At 40.5% G+C, this 21,571-nt stretch overlaps 1 protein-coding gene across 1 annotated transcript in view; it reads left to right on the top strand.

Moving 5' to 3' along the window:
- LOC149241135 (2-oxoglutarate (2OG) and Fe(II)-dependent oxygenase superfamily protein) overlaps positions 1–21,571 on the top strand; it is a 225,008-nt gene that overhangs the window by 129,630 nt on the left and 73,807 nt on the right. The window contains exons 3-5 of the mRNA XM_089373885.1: positions 19,094–19,212; positions 19,420–19,483; positions 19,663–19,730. Of these exons, the coding sequence (XP_089230011.1) occupies positions 19,094–19,212; positions 19,420–19,483; positions 19,663–19,730 (251 nt within the window). The remainder of the gene's footprint in view (positions 1–19,093; positions 19,213–19,419; positions 19,484–19,662; positions 19,731–21,571) is intronic.

Here is a 21,571-nt window from a genome sequence, read left to right as displayed (position 1 = left end):
AAACGATTGACTCCTTCCTCAGAGGACTGAACGAGATCCGAGATCAGTTGACTGCTATAGGAGCGACACCGGATCAGGAGCTTATGGTGAGGACAACCCTGAATGTTGTTTCAGAAGAGTGGGAAGTGTTTGTCCAGAACATCCTGGGCAGCGGGACTCTCCTACCTTAGGACGAGATGTGGACAGCACTTCGCTAGGAAGAGATTAGACAGCAGTCAAAGACAGGTAGCAGCAGTAAAGGGATCAAGGTCAAGCAGGAGGAGGAGGATGTGGCCCTAAAATATGAGGGAAAGTAGGAGAAGCAGAAGAAGAAAGATCTCTCCAAGATCAAGCGCTTCCACTGTGGGGAGATGGGTCATTATGCGACCCAGTGCCCAAGGAAGAAGAATAAGGGAGAGTCTTCCCAGACTAAGGCAGCTCCAGCACAGGCAGAGAAGGAAGTTCTGAAAGACAATGATTGTGCCATGAGTGCACACGTACCACTTGAGCGGAAGTGGGGAGACATCGAGATGTAGTCAGGTGGGCTACAGGCGATGAGGGGCAGGATCCTCGAGGTACCCAGCCTCTTGGATTAGACCTTTCTACGGGAGCCTTGACGAGGTTTAGTAGGACTGGCTGAGTGGGTAGAGACGGATGCGGATGGAGCGGTAGAGAGAGCTATAGTGCAGGAGTCCCAAGACAGTGCAGAGCTAGTAGGTTGCAGCAGTGTGAGAGGCACAGGAGTGTTGCACCAGTGCAGGAAGGCACAGCGAGGTGTGCAACGGTGCGAGATGTAGGGAGTTGTTGCAGCAGCGCAGAGGTCAGAGAGAGGGAGCACTTGTCAGCGGCAGAGGGAGCTTCAACATCAGTGGGTGTTTCTAGCCCAACAGGGAGGTCAGTTGGGAGATCAATTACTTACTTCTTAGTAACTGAGTTGCAGTGCAGCAGTGGGCAGCACGATGCAGCATGATGAGAGGAGGTGTAGTGTGGATGCAGTGATGGGAGAAAGGACCAGCAGTAGCACGGATGCAGAGGGAGCTGTCGTACAGATGCAGCAGTGGCAGTGGCAGTACCATGGGCAACAATACAAGAGGCAACAGTGCAGAGGATGTTGGGCAAGAAGGCCTAGCATCAGCACAGGTACCGATGTTGGATGATAAGAGTAATACTCAGTGAGGAGTATTGCTAGAGCACAATCCTCACTAAGAGGGAGTGTTGATTTGGGGTAGCATCGGGTGTGCTCTAGCCATGAAATTTGGTGGAGAGGTTAGGACACATGAGATCTCCAATACTTAGAAAGGGTTTGGGCAAATTCTAAACAGATCAGGAGATATTAAAATAATTAATATTTTTAATGGAGTCCCTAAGTCTAAACTTAGGGAAAATAAAATATTAATGTGTATTAATATGAATCTGTGTTAGAGTGGTCTAAAAAACATGGATCAAGCCAGATCTAATTTTAGTCATTGATTAGGGACTTAATCTCGGCCGTTGAGATGTCAACACGAAAGGTATAAGAGGAGGCTTGAGGGTCACTTGGAGAGTACATCAGATGATCAATCATTCTATTCTCTAGAGAGGGGTTTGCTATGAGACATAGAATCAGTGATCAGGAGAGCAGCTGAGGGGCATTGAGTACAGAGGAACAAAGAAGGTAGAGATTGTGCTGGGAGAGCAGCACAATAGCCAAGGAGGGTGACGCAGAGCTAGCAAGGGCTCACGTAGGGCCATGCAAAGGCAGCCAAGTGCTGTCCAGAGCACCATACGGGCAGCGTAGCTGACGCAGGGCCTCCTGGGGCTGACGCAGGCCAAGAGAGGCTCACGCAGGGCCAGCGTGAGACAGAGAGGGGCTGATGCAATCCAGATTGGGCAGACGCTAGGGTTGCAGGAGCAGTTTTGTGCTGAGGAGCTGCTGAAAGGGTTTTCTGGGGTTTCAGCTAGGAGATTTCTCTCAAACTGTGAGGTATAGCTGCCAAGGAAGTTCTCTGTTGGGTAGCCCAGTTACAGCACCCAAATTGTACTCTTATATTGCTGAATAAGAAAACCCTCAGATAGCTGCACCGGTTTTCCCGCATTGGGTTTTCCCGGGGACATTGGTCCAAAAATAATGGTGTCATGTGGTGTGTTTGTTCTTGTTTCTTTTAGTTGCTGATTTGTAATATGTTAAGCATGCACTGGTGTTTATTTTTAGTATTTACTTTGTAAATAACTTGTTAAAGAAAAATTAACAAGTAGGTAGGAATAAATCAGAAAAAATGCATGAAGGGTTTCTAGATTAAGTAAACTTAGAAACTTCAACAATAAACACACTGCAACCTTCACAAATAAAATATTGTGGAAAAACAATGTGTTGGAAACTGAGAAATGCTCGCACACACTAATAAAATATGAGACAATTATTTTTGGACAAATGTCCCCAGAAAAAACCCAACTTGGAAAAATCAGTGTAGCAACTGAGGGTTTTAATATCATGCAACAGTGAAAATTTTGAGTACAACTAGATGCCGAAATTTGGCAATCCAACAGAGAAAAAATATTGCCAAAAATATAGTGAGGAATTTACTCACCCCACGGGCAAACACTGGCACAACTTGCCTTAAGAATCTCGGCCCTTTAACCCTCTACGTCAGCCTCTGCGTAGTCTGCTTGACGTCAAGCCTCTGACTGGTCTCTGATGAAGTCGTTCTGCCCTCTGTTGGCTAGAAAAATGATTCTCTGACACTCTAGGACTCCTTCCCGGCTTTTAGAACTAAAGACATTTCCCTCTCAGCAAATCGACCTTGCCTCTAGAAGTTACCGCACAACCCCTACGTCAGCTTCTCTATGGCTCTTCTGCCTATCTGGAAATGCACTCACTAGATCTGGAATACTTCCTCCGGGCTTAATGTCTCTGGCCCTCTCACACTGCTTCGATCTCTAGCTCTCTCTGGAAAATGACTGCTGCTACTCTAGAAATCGAACTGCTCAAGTGCAGTGTCCATCAGCACATCGACCTCCTCTTACAACTTGAGTGGGTCTAATGGTTAAGAGCATGTATTTCCTCCTAAGAGGTCACAAATTCAAAACCAAAGGGGGTAGAGTATGTATGCCTTTGTAGACTTAGCAGACAAATCAATGCGTAGAGGTGGGTCCCTTGGTCCACAAACAAGGGAGTCTCATACACCAATTTGGTGTCTAGCTTGGCTGTGACCTTAAATTTGGATAATAATAATAATAATCCTCTGTTGGAGCACCAACGACCAAGATTAAAACATAATCGATGGCTAGGATCATCTTTGGATCGATTGGTGGGAGTTTCTAAGCTATTCTCGCCTTATCTCAATTAATATTGATTAATTAACCATATTCCCTAAGTTTAGACTCGGGAAATATTTAAAAATCTGTTCACAATCTAATTGAGACACTTCTAGGCAGAATTTCCATAAACGATTTCTGGGTATTGGAGAATTCATGTATTCTAGCCTCTCCACCAAATTTCCTGGCTAGAACACATCCGATGCTACAAAAATAACACTCCCTCTATCTCTATCTGGAAAATGATTGCTGCTACTCTAGAAATCGAACTGCTCAAGTGTACTCTCCATCACCACATCGACCTCCTCCTACAACATGAGCGGGTCTAATGTTTAAGAGCATCTGTTTCCTCCTAAGAGGTCACAAGTTCAAAACAAGAGGGGGTAGAGTATGTATGCCTTTGTAGACTTAGCAAACAAATCGCTGCACGGAGGTGGGTCCCTTGTCCCACAAACAAGGGGGTCTCATACACCAATTTGGTGTCTAGCTTGGTTGTGACCTTAAATTTGGATAATAATAATAATAATCCTCTGTTGGAGCACCAACAGAGGATTATGAGGAATGTGTTCTAGTGTTGCACTCCTTGCCACAACACACTGTCTCTGCATCATCTCCTATCATGTTGTCGATGTCTGGCCATACTGCCCACCAACCACTACACAACTTTGATATATGTTGCATCTATGTTGGCTGACATTGCCATACTGTTGCAAACACTGCAACTGCACTGCAACTCCCTCTCATTTGTTGTTGCTGCAACTGCAACATCTGCAACTGAAAAGCTTCCAAAATATTGAATCAATTATGTTCTGTATGATGCATTTGTCTCTCGAGTCTCTGACTGCTACTAGCATCTGCACTATCACTAAAGTATCTGCACTGTTGTTGACTCTGCACTGTGCGAACTGCACTGCTACCAACTCTACATTGCGCTCCCCAGTATTTGATTGCTACTAGTCTCTGCAATTGTCACTCTGTTATTGACTACATCAACTGCCACTAATCCATCTTGCTACTGAATACTGTGGGCCCTCGTAGCCAGGTAATGATCCATGAGGTGGAATCCTCAAGGATTTTTCCCAACTGTAGCACTTTGGGGCTACAACACCAAGTCACCCCACCTCACTCCTGGAGGTATATCGACAAACATAGCGAAGTCTTCCTCTAGCTTGGAGGAAAGCCTATCGATCTCTGTTGAAGCTGCCTGTTGGTCCTGCTTCTCCTCCTTGTCCTTCTTCTTGAGAGGACACTGGTTACTGTAGTGACCGAGCTTACCACACTTGAAGCACTTGACCTTTGACAGGTCCTTCTTTCTCTACTCCCACTGTCCTGAAATTTGAAACAAACTAAAAAATACCTGGCATTTTAGTCGTCCTATCAGTCACAGCCATGTCAAAGCCGAATGTGCCACCTGCCATCCTATATGTCTCAATTTCTTTGGAGATTTTTGTACGTTCTGCTGGAAATCGCACCATCCTCTAAACACAAGTTAAGAATCCATCCATGATCTCAGCATCAAATACGAACCCACATGGGTAAGAAAATGCGGAGTTCAGGTAGATCCCTGTAGCATGAATGGGATGATGGAGTCTGTTGTTCCATCGTTCATCAATCACTTCCCATAAGAGGAGTTGTCTCTGAAACTCGTCATCTCCCTTATCATCATAGTAGGCCCGAATGGATTCTTTCGCCCTGTCCATGGCCTCATATAAATAGCCCATTGTGGGCTTCTCACCATCAACTAATCGAAGAACCTTTACCAAAGGTTCAATAATGGTGCACACCTCCTGCACTCCCTCCCAGAAGTTTTCTTGGTATGAAACTAATCTACATATGGCCTCTCTCTCTGGTTTGCGGCTCATTGTCAAAGCACGACACTTCTCTGAAAGAAACATTCTCTTCACATCCCACATAGAATTCAAGAGAGATTGAAGAGATATAAAATTGGTGGCAAACTGTGTAATGGTGGGGCGCACCAACTCTTTGTTGTAGGTGAATTTTCTCATCAAGCTAAGCACAGATGTATGATTATATATAAATTTTGTAATGCTTTTTGATGACTCAACAATATCATTGACAAAGGAAATTTTCGCTATGTCCAACATCAAAACAATACAATGTGCAACACAAGGTGTCCAAAATAAAGTAGGATGCTTCTCTATAAGCATCCTGCCAGCGACAACATAATTTGCAGCATTGTCCGTTATGACTTGGACAACATGTTCTGCACCCACCTCCAAAATAAATACGTCCAGCAGATCACATAAAGTTTTTGCATCTTTGATATGTGAAGATGCATCAATAGATTTCATAAACATTGTTCCCTTGGGACAACTAACCAAGAAGTTTATAAGGGTTCTCCCCTTTTGGTTGGTCCAACCATCTGACATCACAGTGCATCCTGTTTGTGCCCATGATTCCCTAAACTCCTCCAATCTTTTGGTGTAGTCAACCTTGTCATTTTGAAGAATCCGGCCTCTAAAGTCATCATAAGAAGAGATTTTGTACCCCGGGCCAACAGTTGCAATAGCATCAACAGCAGGCTGGAAAAATGGATTATTCCTTGCAACGCTGAAAGGAATATCACTTCAAAGGAGAAATTTGGCCAACAAATTGTCGGCTTGTTCTTTCTCAGTTTTTTTAAGCATTGAAGTGATAGATGGTTGTGAACCAGGCGTGGTTCTAGGAACAAAAAATGATGAGGCAGCTATCGGGTTGGTTGTAGATATTGATGCTGAAGTCGAACCAGTGCTACTTCCTTGTTCACCTGAGCCTAACACAACCTTTTTTAGTTGCTTCTTCATTTCTGCTTTGGCGTCTCTATTGTGCTCTAAATTTTCCAATGATCTCATGGCTTTTCGGATGATTTCAGGATTTGTATTTGAGCAAGGCCCTACATCAAATCTAGGTATTTGTGCAAGGTGATACTTCAATTTGTAAACCCCCTGTGACATATGCTGCCCACACAACTTGCAAGACAAGTTCATTCTATCAAACCCTCCATCAAGTTCACCAAATTCCTACAGAAGGTCCAATTTCCTTGGCATGTTTGTAACTTGGTTGAACTCTAGAGTCTGGATTCTTGAATTTTAAATTTGTAAGATGAAGTTTGAAGTTTGACTTTGAACTTTGAACTTTGAAGTTGAATGGTGAACCTATGTGTAGGGACTGAGCTGATGTAAAGGACCATTTCTGATTCTATAACGATTTACTGAACTGTAAATATTGTAAAGAGTTTTTGTAGAGCTATCTATCCTAAACAGAGTATGAGACTTTAAGAAAATTTTCTATTCTAAATTTATGCAAAAACTTCATATGACTAATTGCTGGATTCGATGATAAGTACTTACTTGGTTTGCTGCGGATGTCTGCTGCAGATGAAAAATGTTTCAGGACTCCTCTAGTTTGCTCCCGTTTACCAAATGACTGAAACCACCCAGCCAAACTGAGCAGAACCTCGCTACTCAGTCCAGTAAACTTCTTAGTTGAAGCAGACTGTTCCCTCATGCCCAGAAACCTCAGAACAAGCAAGGTCCAACTGTTCCTGATGATTAACCAACTCTGTGTATAAGCTTTCCTCCTGTTTTTCTCCCCCTTGCCTCCAACCATCCCTTCCTTCTTATAAGTTTCTATTTACCGACATCCTCCATCACCGTGTCCAGATTATGATACGTGTCGATTTTTATAAGCAAAATCTGATTTTATTTTATTTGCATATGTTAATTTGAAATAAAGGTTATTTATTTATTTTAATAATTTAATTTTAATTTATTTAATTTTTAATTTAATTAATTTTATTTAATTTCATAAATATTAATTTATTATAAGTGGGTCATTACACTATGGCAAAATAAGGATTACAATTTACAAGTTACAAACTTACAATTTACAAAAACTAAAAAAAAATTACATACATGAGTAACATGACAAAACACATGGAATTTTTGACAATTTAAGTTTTTAACAAACAAAACGAAAAATGAAAAACCCCATCAAATAAATTCAAAAATATTTGATAACCCATTGAATTCTTTTGATAAACAATGGGTTATCCAGTTACAAAACACAAAGGTTTGGTGCCCATACCGGTTCGATGGAGAAAATTCATCTTCTCCTTAGCTCTCAATCCATTTTTCTCCTCCAATCACCTGATTCAATTCCCAAACGACAAAGAAATTTGCTAGGTCGCTCCAAAACCCCGTCGTTGCTGCTGTTTGTGCAAATGATTTTCCAAAAATCATGTTTTGGTCTTTTTAAACGCGCTGCCCGCATGGCCCACGATTATTTCACTTCGAATCGCCATTTTTTCATAAAAATTGGTGAAAAAAAATACATGTATTAATCACGCGATTTTATCGTTAAATTTTGGAAATCACGATTTTCGCAACACTGGACCTAATTGTTGAAAATTAATTTTGGAAGGCTTTCTTGTTGAATATTGCATATGTTATCCAATGCATGGTATCTAATGAACGTTCCTAGTGGAGGGAAATCTTTGAACTCTCCATGAAACTCCATTATCTATTGAAGTGGGTAAATGTTTAGAATTGATACCTAGGGCATCGATTGTAGGCCTCCTTAGAGATGTTTTAGCTCATTTTGAACGTCCTAAGACTCCATATGCCGAAAGGACAAGGAACTAGTCCAAGTCCTTGGTGGTCAAACTCAATTCTTCTCCATAAATTCTCCTCTCTAAATTTCAGTCCTCTTAAGGTAGGATGGCTAACTAGGGCTTAGAGCGAATTGCATAGGATGAGGTTTGGTGGGATTCCAATATCCTAAACATCAAGCCTAGGGTCTTGACTGTGTTGATTTATGTAGCTTGGAGGTCCCCCCACACCCCAAGGGTATAGGGTTTGGGAGAAGTTTGACCCACGTGGGCCTTGTGGGCAAGTGTACCCAAGCAGTGGGTTTTGCACCCAAAGTTATGGGTGTGAAACCAAGTGGATATTATTTGTTTTGTTCATTGTTTCATGTGGAGCACCCTTAATGGAGCAAGGGGGACCTAAGGCAACCATGGAGGCTTTGATCAAATAAGGAAAATAATTTTTATTTATATGAGTTGGGTTAATGACATTATGTTCAAGTCGGCTAGGCTTGAAAGGTGCCCTTTGGAGGGCTAATCGTTGCACCATGGGTAGATATAAATAAGAGTGAAGGAGGCCTCATTTGATCACACATCCAAGTGCATTCATCAAGTGGAGAGATAAATTTGAGGAAGTTGCATAGCTATAGGAGCTTATCCAAGTGAAGAAGAAGAGCGATTTTTTTGTCTTTTTTGAGTTTTTGGATAGGTCGAGTTAGGGATCTTGTTGGACTGTAATAGGGAAGAATTTTGGGCACTCATTTGTGGTGTAACTCTGTGAACAGGCTGAAAAGTTTGTGTTTTTGGAAGGAGGGTCGTAAGGCCTGTTTTGGAGGGCCGAAAGACCTGGCAAGTAGTCGGGGCCAGGCCGAGTGTATCGAGGGATAACACAGAAGTTTCGGTGGCTAGATGATGACAGTTACACTTAGTAATTGAGGTCTGTTTGAATATTGAGTTAGGGCTCTCCTATAGTTGTAATAGAAGCCCTAAAAGGAGGGTTGAAACCTCAGTGATCTGTGCACAGAGATGTGGAGTATAGGGTTGTTGAAGACGTCTTGAAAGGTATGTATTTGTCTCTTAAAGTTGACAAATGCTAGGTGATCTAGGGTCAAGTTTTGGATAATTCTAAAGCAGCCTAAGTACAGAGTTTTGGAGGTCTGTTAGTGGTTGTTTGGAGTGCCCTAGTATAGTAAACAAGGGAAGGCTTGTTACAGTTAAGAGGCTATCTTGTTTGTGCCCTGACCCCTAGTTCAAAGATCTCAAGGGTGGAGAATCGATGATAAGAGGGTTGATGTGTTGAGCCCTAGTTCTGTGATTTATAGTGGGTCAAATTAGAGATAAGAGGGCATCTTCCAAGCCCTAAGTCTGGTCTTCTTTGTAACGGCAAGGAGATTAGAAGTGGGTAGTTGTTAAGACCCTAAGAATTTGCATTCTTGGGGGAGCAGGAGAGCAGCTAGTGTGCAGACTTGTGTGGGTCAAAGTTCAGTCACTCTTGGAGCAACCAGAGGGTTGGTAGTGGCAGATTTTTGAGGTGGCCAAAATGCCAAAATATTCACCAAGATACTTGGCACTTGGAAACACCAACTTGGAGCCAATTTCTCTGCAAAACACACCAAGTATTCAGTCCCAAAATCAAACTTACTCACAAAGATGGAAGAGAGGGAAAATGAGGGCCAAGAGAGGGCAATGCATAAGCCCTAGAGGGCTAGTGTTGAGGGGAAAAAGGCCTAGATAGGTCTGCGACTAAGGTCAAGAGGCCTAATAGGCCTCACGACAAGCCAAAGAAGGCTGTCGTTGGGCTAAAGAGGGGTTGAAAAGACCCCAAAGGGGTTGCGGCCTAGGGTTTTGAGGCCCTAAGGCATGCGGCACCCTAGGGGAGGCCTCAAAGAGGTTGTCGCAAGCCTGAAATGGCTGCGGCCTTTGGAGGACAGGGCGCCGAGGGTAGAGGAGGGGCCTGGGGGAGCCATGGAGGAGGAAAGAGGCCAGAACTCAATTAGAATAAAACTTAAGATGCCAATTGCTTAAGATAGACAATAAAATTACCAAAACTTCTTAAGATTGTGAAAGAGCACAAGATTATGAACTCAACTTAGAGCAATTATCCAACAAATTTCTCAATGATGTATCAACCAAAATGCCAGTTAGATCTTAATGCCCAAAACTAAGAGATGCTCAATTAATTCAATATGCCAATGCTTAAGATAGACAACACAATGTTTAGCAATTATCAATGATTCCTTAGCAATGTTCAATTAGATGCTTAAGCCAATTAGATCAATGAAACTTCAATGCTCAAAGTAACTTAAACAATTCAACAAGATTAGAGTTATGATGTGCGAGTGGTTATTTAGTGCAAAATTAATGATTCCTTAGAGCCTAAAATGAACTTACAAGTAAACAAACAAACGTTAGGCTTCAAGTAACCAATGCTAAGAAAATCTTCTTCACAATAACACTTAGCAACATTAATGAGATGAGCACTAATTAGTTTTAGGACAATAGTAAGTAAATCACTTTATCTCTAGGAAATGATGAGCATATATGAACCATAAATGAGCAATGAGATGCCTAATGACTTTCCAAGTGAAAATATGAAATAACAAGCACTTTTTATGATGTAGCTTCAGAATATATCAGATCTGGTAGTCAACAAATAAAAATACAAAGAGCTTTGTGACAAATGCCCAAAACATGCAATTAATTCCTTAAATGTTAGGCAAATTTTGAGTTAATTTTAGGGCACTTTAATGAGTGTTATGTCACTGTTATGAGAAGTTTATGACCACTGTAATGAAACAGTGAAGCAATGAGGGTTTATAGGTCAAACCCCTAGGGCCAAGGCCTTGAAGCTCACTTGCCCAAAATACCAAAATATTCTCCAAGGTACTTGGCACTTGAAAACACCAACTTGGAGCCAATTTCTCTGCAAAACACACTAAGTATTCAGTCCCAAAAACAAACTTACCCACAAAGATGAAAGAGAGGGCAAATTAGGGCCAAGTGAGGGCAACACATAAGCCCTAGAGGGCTAGTGTTGAGGGGAAAAAGGCCTAGATAGGCCTGCGACCAAGGTCAAGAGGCCTAATAGGCCTCACGTCAATCCAAAGAAGGTTGATGTTAAGCTAAAGAAGTGCTGAAAAGACCCCAAAGGGGCTGTGGCCTAGGGTTTTGATGCCCTAAGGCTTGCGACACCCGAGAAGAGGCCTCAAAGAGGCTGTCGCAAGCCTGAAAAGGCTGTGGCCTTAGGAGGAGAGGGCACTGAGGGTAGAGGAGGGGCCGAGAGGAGCCGCAAGGGAGAAAGGAAGGAGAGTGTAGTGAGAATGAAGGGAGGAGAAGGGAGAGAAAGGAGGACGAAGAGATAAGGAGAGGGGCCAAGAGGGCTAGGCCTTGTGGCCAGGCCTACAAGGCCTTAAAATGCCCATGACAAGGGCTGAAAAGGAGGCTGAGTTCCTCTAGGGCTTGCGGCTAGCCTCCAAGAGGCCAAAAATGGCTGACGCTAGGGGAACAAGGGCAGGCGCTGGCCTTGGAGGAGGACGTTGGGTTTTTGGCCCTAAAAAATTTCGAAACCCTTGTTCCAAAATTAATTTTGCTTCAGCTCCTTAATTTTCTGAAAATTCTTCCGTAGTTGGCCCTGCAAAAAATTTTATAGGCTAGATCTTACCCCAAGGGCCTCGATCTAGCTCCAATCCAACTCTTTCCACTTGATCTCACCTGCACAAATGAAAACAAAAATACCCAAAACCCCAATATATACAAAATTCCAAAATTAATTCAAACCCCAAAAACATCAGCTGCAAAACCAAGTTTAGAAAAATAAAATAATTTACAGTGTATTGTACAAATTATATTTACAAAATATACATGTAAAATGCTTGATTTTTTTTTGAATTTTATAAATCTTTAGTAGTGTCTAAATGTATTTCAAAAGATAAATGATAAATCACAACCTTAGCGATGTTAGAACACCATAAAAATAATTAGAGTCCAAACATAGTCAGCTTCTATCCAGAGTTTGTGAACTTGGAGTCCAAGGGCTGGGGAACATGCAAACACTATATATTTATGAAGAACAATTCATTAGAACACCCACTAAATCGGATCACCTAAGATAAGTCCACAACTTACCAATAGAATGTTCCTATCTCCTACAATGAAATAACGATTAAAATATTTTTAAAACACAATATAGGAGTGCCCGTACCCAACACGTACAATAAATCATCAGATAAGAGACACCATGAATTGCACCCCAACGTCTTTATTATGATTATTCCAACGTTCTCAGTGGGACAGTAATTTACATCAGCTTTTCAGAGCTACATAAGCCAAAACTAGATGGCTTGAGACACAAATGACTCTCAGTTTATAGACAAATCCTCCTAGTGGAAAAATAACCACTAGTTGGTTTGACCCCTGTCAAAATAATTTTGGCCGTCGAAAAATATTTGATCATCTTTTAATCTCCATCGTTGAAAATACTTATTTTTGAGGAATTTTCGAATCTCTCATTTAATCCCTTTTTTATTAGCTCAAAATTAATTATTTTGAACTAATTCCATGAAAAAATTGATTTTGACTTAACCACCAAGGCTCAAAGGTGCGATTTTTCTTGAAATTTCCAATATTCCCTTGGTGGGGGACCTCCAAAAATTAATTTCTTTGATGCCCACGAATTTTTCCACATGGAAAATATTATTTCACTAACATTTTAATTTTGACTCTAAATTAATTAATTTTCTGGCTTAGGATTTAATTTTATTTTTGCTAGAAAAATTAATTAATTGACTCATGAGGGAATTAATTATTTTTCCACCCTCAAATATTTTAGCCATGGTGTCTAAGTATGAGGGACCATGCACTAAAGTATTTTTTACATAAGATTTTACAAATTCAACCCTTAAAAGGGGAATACCCGTTTGCTATAGACCCTCGTAAAACTTACTCAATTCTGCGACACAATATGATTTAGTAGACCAAGTGATTTGTAATAAAATAATTTAGCCAAATAGCTTAAATTATTCCCAAATCAATTTTACAAAAGACTTGACTAAAACACTAGGACTCACCTAAGACTTCGACGATAAATCCCACCCTATCTTTGGGGTGAGGTTGGAGGGAAAAACTCTGTTGATCATCTGTGTTTAGAAACACAGATAATCAGTGAGACAAAAAACCTCTTAGGATGAAATTTGTTGCCAAAATAATAGGATTACCTAGGTTGTTACATAATTAACAGTCATACTAGCATCATTTACATTACAAATTTGCAGAATGGGTTTACAATGACATAATAATTTGCTGGCTGATGTTTCTAAACTTTGAAAAAAATGGTACAATTGCTTCCTTGGAACAGTGACAAAACGTGTGCAAGTGGGTCCACATTTGTCCATTGGGTCCACAAGGTGTTAACATCCTCTTCCCCTTGTCCACACCTTGGGTTGGACCTAGAACAATGCCCCGAAGGTTGATGCAGCTAAAAAGAAATATAAGAGCATAATATGGCACCATACAACAAGAAATATACCACAAAATGAAAAAGATGGCTGGGACAATAAAATTTAGCGCGTGGGAAAAAGCCAAGCATCAACTCTCCCCCCTATCGTTGTGGCCATCACCGTGGTTTCTAGGGCCCCTATGAGTGCCCCTTGCATCATTAAGGAACCCATGAATGTCCCAACCCTTGGTGGGCGATGAACTGCCCCACCTTAAGGGGGTAATCACTATTATATCTTACACATCATGCTCTCACCCCCTTGAACTCCAAGTAGTAAAATGAAGAAAAATCAATAAAAGGCAAAAGACAAATGAAGAAGGGTGGGAAATCAAAGGTCGGGGTAACTCATGTACCACGATTTCTCCCTCTTACATTCATATACCCAAGGTGTGGGCTTCCCTCATCATAGCTACCCTTGTACCATGGCATGTGGTTTGGAGCCTTCCCTTTGTCCCCACTCCATTCCATCATTATTTCACAGGACACTTGCCATTTGAAGGGTGTACCTTGGACCTGTCATTTTCTTAGAGGTTGAAACCACCTAATGGGGTCCTTCATTAACCTCTCCTACCCAGGAAGGTAACATTAGGACATGTTCAAAGCCTCGAATTTCAAAGAGAATGCCATTATGAAGTGTCCATTTCTGCCCTTGTTTAGCAAGCTTATTTACTCAATTGCACTAATGAATCATTGTATTGGAAGGTGAGGAGGCACATTGGATATTATACAAGATTGCAAGTTGGTTTTCGTCTTGAACTTGGTCTCCCTATACAAGATCCAAGCCCTTTAGAGGATCACATTGGCATTTGTAGGGTGAGCGTTGAGAGCTGTGGGCCTCCATCCATGCAGAGCATTGATTGCCACACCATGGGCTTCTTCAGCACCATGATTAGCTTGCTCGTGCCCCAGTTTTTCGAAGTTGTAATGCACTTGGACCTTTGCACTAGTCGGCTACACATTGCATCAGACACTTGACAGTTGTTCCAATGCACAAAGGAAGTTATGTATTTCCTAGGGAGATATGGAAGGGCTTGTGTGATCTTCTAGCCCTCATTGATGGAGCATCGACTTGATCATGAGCCACTTAGAGACCCATGAGACCCATTTGGAGCCGAGAGAGCCCAAATAGGGTTTTGGAGATGTTTGGCAGCATATGGAGGGCATCCCCCTCTTCATCATGATTTTTGAGGCCCCATCTCATATTTTTAGCACAAGAGGCCTTAGCGCTGCCCTTCTAGGCCTCCACGCATGCATGACATCAATGTAGCATGGGCTTGGAAGGGAGATAAAATATTTTTATGAGCTATCATGGTTGGCTTGTAACCATGGGTGGGTTACCTAGCACTCTAGGCACACAAAGGGGCTTTGTCATTTAAAATTTGAACTCTTATGACTTGTATAAATATGTGAGACCTATTCTCACCTCAAATCATCATCACTTGGATTTTCGACCTAGGAAAAGAATTTGGACCTGCAATTTGTGGAGTGTTTTGGATGAATTTTTGTAATATCCCCAATTTTGATTTTCCACATGGGAGACAATTTTTGGAAGAGGAGGCAATTTCGGCATTGAGACTTAGGAGGAAAAATGGAAATCACAACTTTAGTGGAGAGTGGGGACCATAGGGAGAGAAATTCGACTTAGGTGGCAATTCGCACTAGTGAGAAGAGAGAGAGAAAGGAAGGGGTGCGAATTAGTGGAAGGTGGGGACCACCAAGGGAGAGAGGGCCAACAATTATAAATAGAGCTTGGAGGCCTCCATTTGGTATCTTTGATCATTTGACAATTTAACATTAGTTCTCTTGAGCTGCTTAGCCAAGACAATCGTGTTGTTCAGCACAAGGAATTTCCGAGTGGGAATTCCACCCTCATTTCAGAGAACTTTGAGTGTCTCCCTAGTGAGGCAATTTGGGGAGCTCAATTCAGAGTTTCCATTGGGCGTATTTGCAGGTTATTTCAGCTGGTATATTTTTCTTCCAGGGCACAGAAGTGGTTCGAATTGCTTGTGGGGAGATCAGTTACGGAGGAATTGAACACCATAGGATCTACAGGGGTTTCCCCTAATTTAGCCGAGATTTTGTGGTGATTAGTAGGGTTGAGTTTGAGAGAATTCTTGGGGCTGAAATTCTATATTTCTGGAAGTGCATAGGGGTCTCCAGGCAGGCTTGCGCAGGGGTTGGAGGAATAGAGGTTGAGGAGAGATAAGGGCCAAAGATTGGAGGTATTCCTCAGGGGAGAATTTAGCCAGTGTTAGGAGAGATTTCTAGTTGTGGATATGGGCTTAATTCAACAACATCAGTTATGTGGGGCGTTTTCTAGCCAAATTGGACAATTTGCACTTGTTGGGGGTCACCAGGGGTTGGTGGATTCAACTCAAACCCTTTATGGGTTTATTGAGAGGAGTCTCCGACTAATTTTACAGAATTTTCTGGGCAATATTTGGGCCTGAAATCCTCATTCTTATAGCAGGGCGAATAACTGGTTAGACAGAGAATTTGCACCATTTTGTGGGTTCGACTTTGTCTTAGAGATAGGCCAAACCTTTTCTGGGTATTTTTGGGTTTGGTGAGAGGAGGCTAGGATTAATTTTGCAGAATTTTCTGATTAATTTTGAGGGAAAAATTCCTAGTTCCATTCAGCAGCCAACAACAAAAATTGTTGGAGGAGGGCGCAGTTTATTCTGGGACAATTTCCAGCACTCGGGTTTGTGAGATATTTCTGTGTTTGGTTGGAGCCAGTGTGGAAAGCCCACATTTAATTTTGCAAAATTTTTGGAGTAGATCTGAGCGCCGAAATCTCAGTGCACCTACAGTGGTAGTGGCAATAATTTTTTGGTTCAACGCAGAGACTTGGGGAGAGCAGTTTCCAACACTTGGGCAGCTCCATTTTCACTTGAGACTTGACTAGCTTGTAGAAGCAAGCATAGGTTCCTCTGATCTCATTTATTGTACTCCTATTTATCAGAATTATTACAATGACTTAGAGTTTTTGCCCATATTTTTGTGTTCAAAGGTGTATGGTTGTGCATTTCTAAATTTAGTAGTTGTAGCTAGTTCATTGCTTCTGTTATGTATGATATTTTTACATTTGGAATATTACAATTTTGATGTTTGGATAATTTCACTATATTTTTTGGAGCTTCTACTTGGCTTTGTTATGGATGGATATGTTCTTCACTATCTTGTAAGTGCTCTTTATTGATGAATTTATGATTTTATTAATGTCTAATGCATGGAATATTGTCTCATGGTGATTTATGTGCCCTAATTGATGAAATATTGTCTAAAATTTGTAACTATTGGGAAATTTTTCATGTATTACTCATAGATGGTGAATGAATGAATGTTCCTAGGGGATTTATTGCATTTTCATCCTTGAAACTCCATTAACAAGTGTCATTGAAGTATAAATATCTAAAAGGTATAGTGAGGTTGCTCCCTTTAGGTCTCCTTAAAAGAGTGAGTGGCCAATATTAAGATTATCCTCGACTCCTAACCTCCCAATGGCCAGGCACTAGCCTTGAATCCTTGATGATCAATCAAACTTAAAGAATATCTCTCTTTTTACCTCCATTTTCATCCCTTTAAGGATAAGGAGGCCTCTCTAGGGCTTGGTGTGAAATTCTTTGCAGGGAGGATATTTCAATTTCTTTTGGATAAGATTCTTCCTTAGTGTCTCCTCTAGAGATCCTCAAGTTTTTGAAGAATTCCCATGGTGGGATCTCCAGAAATTCGATGTTGTAGCCATCACATCAAGAGGGAACCCTAGAAGCTAATCCTTCAACTTGGGGATTTCTTTGAAGGCATTTGCTTTCGTACTTGTTGAAGTAAATCTTACATTTCCCTTTTTCTTGTCTACCTTGATCTTGGATGCACTCATATCTCATCATATATCTCAACCCTAGGTCTCGTGTAGACTTCTTTCAAAGGGGTTTTTTGTGGAAGGTCTTACTAGCTTCTCCCAAAGCTCATACTTTTATTGACCCCTTCCATTGAATGAGCCCCTTTCCCTCAGTTCAAACCTATTATAGATATACATCTATCACAAGTGAGTACCAATGGGATTGCTCTTGTAGGTGGAAATCCAAGAAGAGTAGGGGACTTAGGCTTTGGTGACAATGGGCCTTTGTTTTGAGTGTTGTTGTGCCCTCTAGCTTTTGCCTATCCACTAGGCCTGCTAGTTTGTGCAACAACAAGTTTCTCCCTTAAGGAGCCCTTCTTATAGGGCCTTGGTCTTCATTGTTAATCTTGGTTGGATGAGAGATTTCTTCCCCTTGCGTTCTATTCTCTTATTCCTAATCCTTAAATGAAATAGACTAATTCTAGAGAGTGGTTTTCTTCTTGACCCCATAATCCCCCTTTAATTCACTATAATTCCATTACCCTTGTTGGATTTGATTAGTGTAGCACGACTCTTATAAGACTCGCGAGTACTCGTGGATCTTGACGTGTTTTATAGCCAGATGGGTCACTCGTATAGAACCCACAATTTCTACCCGTACCTGCCAAAACCCACATAAAACTTGGCTACCCACATTGAACCTGTGAAGAACTGCATATGACTCGCATAAGACCCGTGGAGACCCTCAAAATTCTATTATTTCTTTTACTTCTCTTTTTTTTTGGAGATCATGTGGAGTGAAAGGGAAAATGGAGGCTGAGTCTTATACAGGCCGCCAAGTCAATAGCCAGACGAGTCTTATACGAGTACGAGTCGTGCAACATTACTTTCACTTCAGACGAGTCTTATACGAGTACGAGTTGTGCAACATTACTTTCACTTCACCTTGTTGCTTATCTTTAGTAATTTTACTAGGGATACCCCCTTTGAGCTGGAGGAGAGCTGACATAAAGTGAAGTGGATAGGTTGCTTAGGTGATAGTGGTGATCATCCTAGTAGTTACCTCTTGGGTTGTGTCTTGTGGATTAGGGATTTTATCAAGTACAGTTTGAGAGGTAACAAAGCAATGGGGCTTATTCTCTTAGAGCATTAAACACTTTGATTGTCTTTAAGTCCTAGATGTATGGAATGTTTGTCCTTGTTGTATAAATTTATATTAATATTTGTACTACGGGTGTCCCTTTCCTCATTCTTTTTCCCTTTTATATGTGCTAGCCACTCTTTAGTTGTTTCATTTTGTAGATGCTAAGGTTAACCACTCCATCTTGGGACCATTTTTCATTTTCATATACTTTTAGGGCCTCCCAAGATAATTTCATATAGGAATTTGCCACACTACTTGTTCCTACAGTCTTTCATAGTTCCTTCCACTCTTTTTGGGTGATGATATATATGGGTTTTTATATATTATGCATCATGAATTGTACACAAGGTACATCTAAACTCGCTATTTCCAGGCCAGTACTTGACTTTCAGTTCTCTTTTGTGGGTGGAAATTACAGTTGGTTTCACTTTCCAACCATCCATACATACATGCACATATTTTTGTTTCTGAAAGTTGACTTATAGGCTTTGTAAGTCTTGAATAAAATGTTTGTGGGTCTATCTATTGAATCTCTTTCGGTCAAACAGTTCCAAGTTTTTCTTTTTTAGCTCCTGCAATATGCTGTTGTGATGCAAATGATGTTATACTGATTGACTTTAGTTATTTATTAATATTTTAAAATCTTATGCATTGTAAGATAAAGCATTTTTCACTCTGCATTTTTCCATGTGCAATTAGACTCAGCACAGTTCCATGACTCGATTCTGAAATATGCTTACTTGGATTTGGCACCAGAAAGGCCATGGAGTTCCCAATCACATTACAAAAGAAGTTCTGGATGTTACTAGGGAGTTTTTTCATCGTCCTTCCGAAGAGAAACTTAGAATCAAGATGAGTGCTTCAACAGGACACAGGTCAAAGTGGATCATAAATCAGTATTGGAAACTTTGGCTTTCTTTTTATTTGTTACTGAAGAAAGAGACATTGTGATTAGAGAGGCTTCGTTATTCATTGTTTCATTAATTTAAATAGGTATGAGATTAATGTTTCAGACTTGATCAATGTCATATGAAGAAAGATTCTCATTATTGCATCATTGGAATTGTGATTTTTGAAGGCAGAGGATATCAAAGAGTGGGAGAAAATGTAACAAAAGGGCAACCTGACATGCACGAAGCTATTGATGTATGCATGCCAATATATTTGTTTGAACAAACATATTTTTAATTTTTAAGAAGATATAAACTCTTGCTGGTTGACTTTTTAAAGTAAAGCTTCCCTCATACCGGATTTCATATACTTCTTTGGTTTGCATGGGTGATGATTGAAATCTGAAATAACCTCCAATGCTATTTGTGTGGCAGTGTTACAGGGAAATAGGACCAGGGTCCTATGGTCCCCTTGGTAGAGCACTAGAAGGAGCAAATTTGTGGTAAGGATTTTAAAGTTCCATTCTGTATTTTCTTATTCTGAAATGAATCCCTAGTAGCTTCAAGAATTGCAGCAATTTTCCATTATGTTTAGCAGCTCTAAAAGTAAATTATGGAAAATAATAAAATGAAAATTATGTGATAATAATTTTGGAAGCCATGTATTCAAAATCTTGTTCCGGCTGCTGGGAAGCAATTATATGCTTTGGAGTTTGAAGTAACATAGGGTATCTGTTAGCTTTAACATCTATCAACATGTAAACAAATAAGTCTCATTACTGTGTGATATCGAATGACCTTCACGGCAACATGGTTATGGATATCATGTGATCTTGGTAAATGATTTATTTATCTGCTCAAGTGCTATTTTATGTGTTGGGGTTTAGGAATATGGTAATTGAATGATCATTATTTTACTAGCTCCAAAAGCAAGAAATGGAAAATAATAAATGTTTTGTGATGATAATGTTAGAAGTTGGATATTAGAAATCTTCAGCAATTGTCACAAAGCAATTATACAAGATTAATTGAAGTAGTCATTGTTGTATTTTGAATTTATTAGTGAATGTCTCATTTCTGTCTGGTTTTGAATGATATTCAATACGGGTAGGGGTATGCCATGTTTGTTCATGAGAGTATTTCTTTGGCATCAAGTGCCATTTGATGATTTGATGCATTGGGAACTAGAAATGGAGACTGCTATTAATGTTCTTCAAAAAGCATTACCCTTGGGAAGAAAGCGGGTTTTGATATTAGAACAATGAATGGAAAAGATGATGCTTGTGTGATAGAACTAACATGATTTCATTATATCAATAAGCCAACAATCAATACTAATATACTATAATTAGTAAAGATTGTTGACATTTCTTGTGCAAAAGGTATGCCCCTTCCATTTACATTGATGACATTGCTTATGAGGAGGTGTGCAAAAGGGAATGCCCCTTCCTTTTTTCCTTTATAATGTTGTTTTTCCATGACACTTGAAAATCTAGGTTAGGGTCTTAGAATCTCTAACACAAAAAACTCAAATGCCACAACAATATACTTTGCAGAGTGGAATAAATACAACAATAAATCAACATGTGCACAAATAGAAAACTTTTTACAATTTTTTCAACAATCCAACTTCGTTATATTATCAATCTATAATACAATTGTTTAGGGCTCTAGTACCAGGGATCATGGCCCTCATACATTCACTGGTACAAGAATATAAACTAGGGCTTGGAGTCAATCAATTTGACTGACAATCTACCCTGAACAAGACAACAGTTGACCTACTTGCTGATGTAGTGCTCCACAGCCCTTTCAGTCCATGTGTCCTGAACACATCTGCCGGTCTTTTGGCTCCCAATCTGCAGCAACACCAATCTACCTCTATCAATGAACCCTGCTCCTTTAGGTCATTGAACACAACTTATCAACTGTCCGCCCTCTAGTTGATCATTATTCCGTCAATGATTCAACACATAGGGACTTCTGTGAGTTGTTCACAACTGTGTTTGTGAACAACTCCAAGACTGCCCACTGTTGCTACTTAGTTCTTCAAGAATGCAACCCTTTGGGACTTCTTCCCACTATTTCCTTCCTTTGCTGCTCCAATGAAGACAAACCCTTAGGGTTCACTTTCTTTGCCCTTTTAACAGTCCTTAAAGACCTTAAGTAATTGCACTTAGTGTTGATCAGGACAACTATCTACAACCCTCCAATCTGTTCATAAGCTGCCCTTTAAACTCTATCCCAAACTGGACACCAATCTTGCACCCTTCTCTCCTAGAAGATGTCTTCTTCTGCTCTCCAAAACGCCTTGGATCTGAGCAATACTTGTCTATGGAACTCG

The sequence above is a fragment of the Pinus tabuliformis genome, chromosome 8 (genome assembly GCF_031772625.1).
Source record: "Pinus tabuliformis cultivar Carrire ecotype Pingquan chromosome 8, CPIR1, whole genome shotgun sequence".
NCBI lineage: Eukaryota > Viridiplantae > Streptophyta > Pinopsida > Pinales > Pinaceae > Pinus > Pinus tabuliformis.
This window is presented reverse-complemented; position numbering and strand designations above follow the sequence as displayed.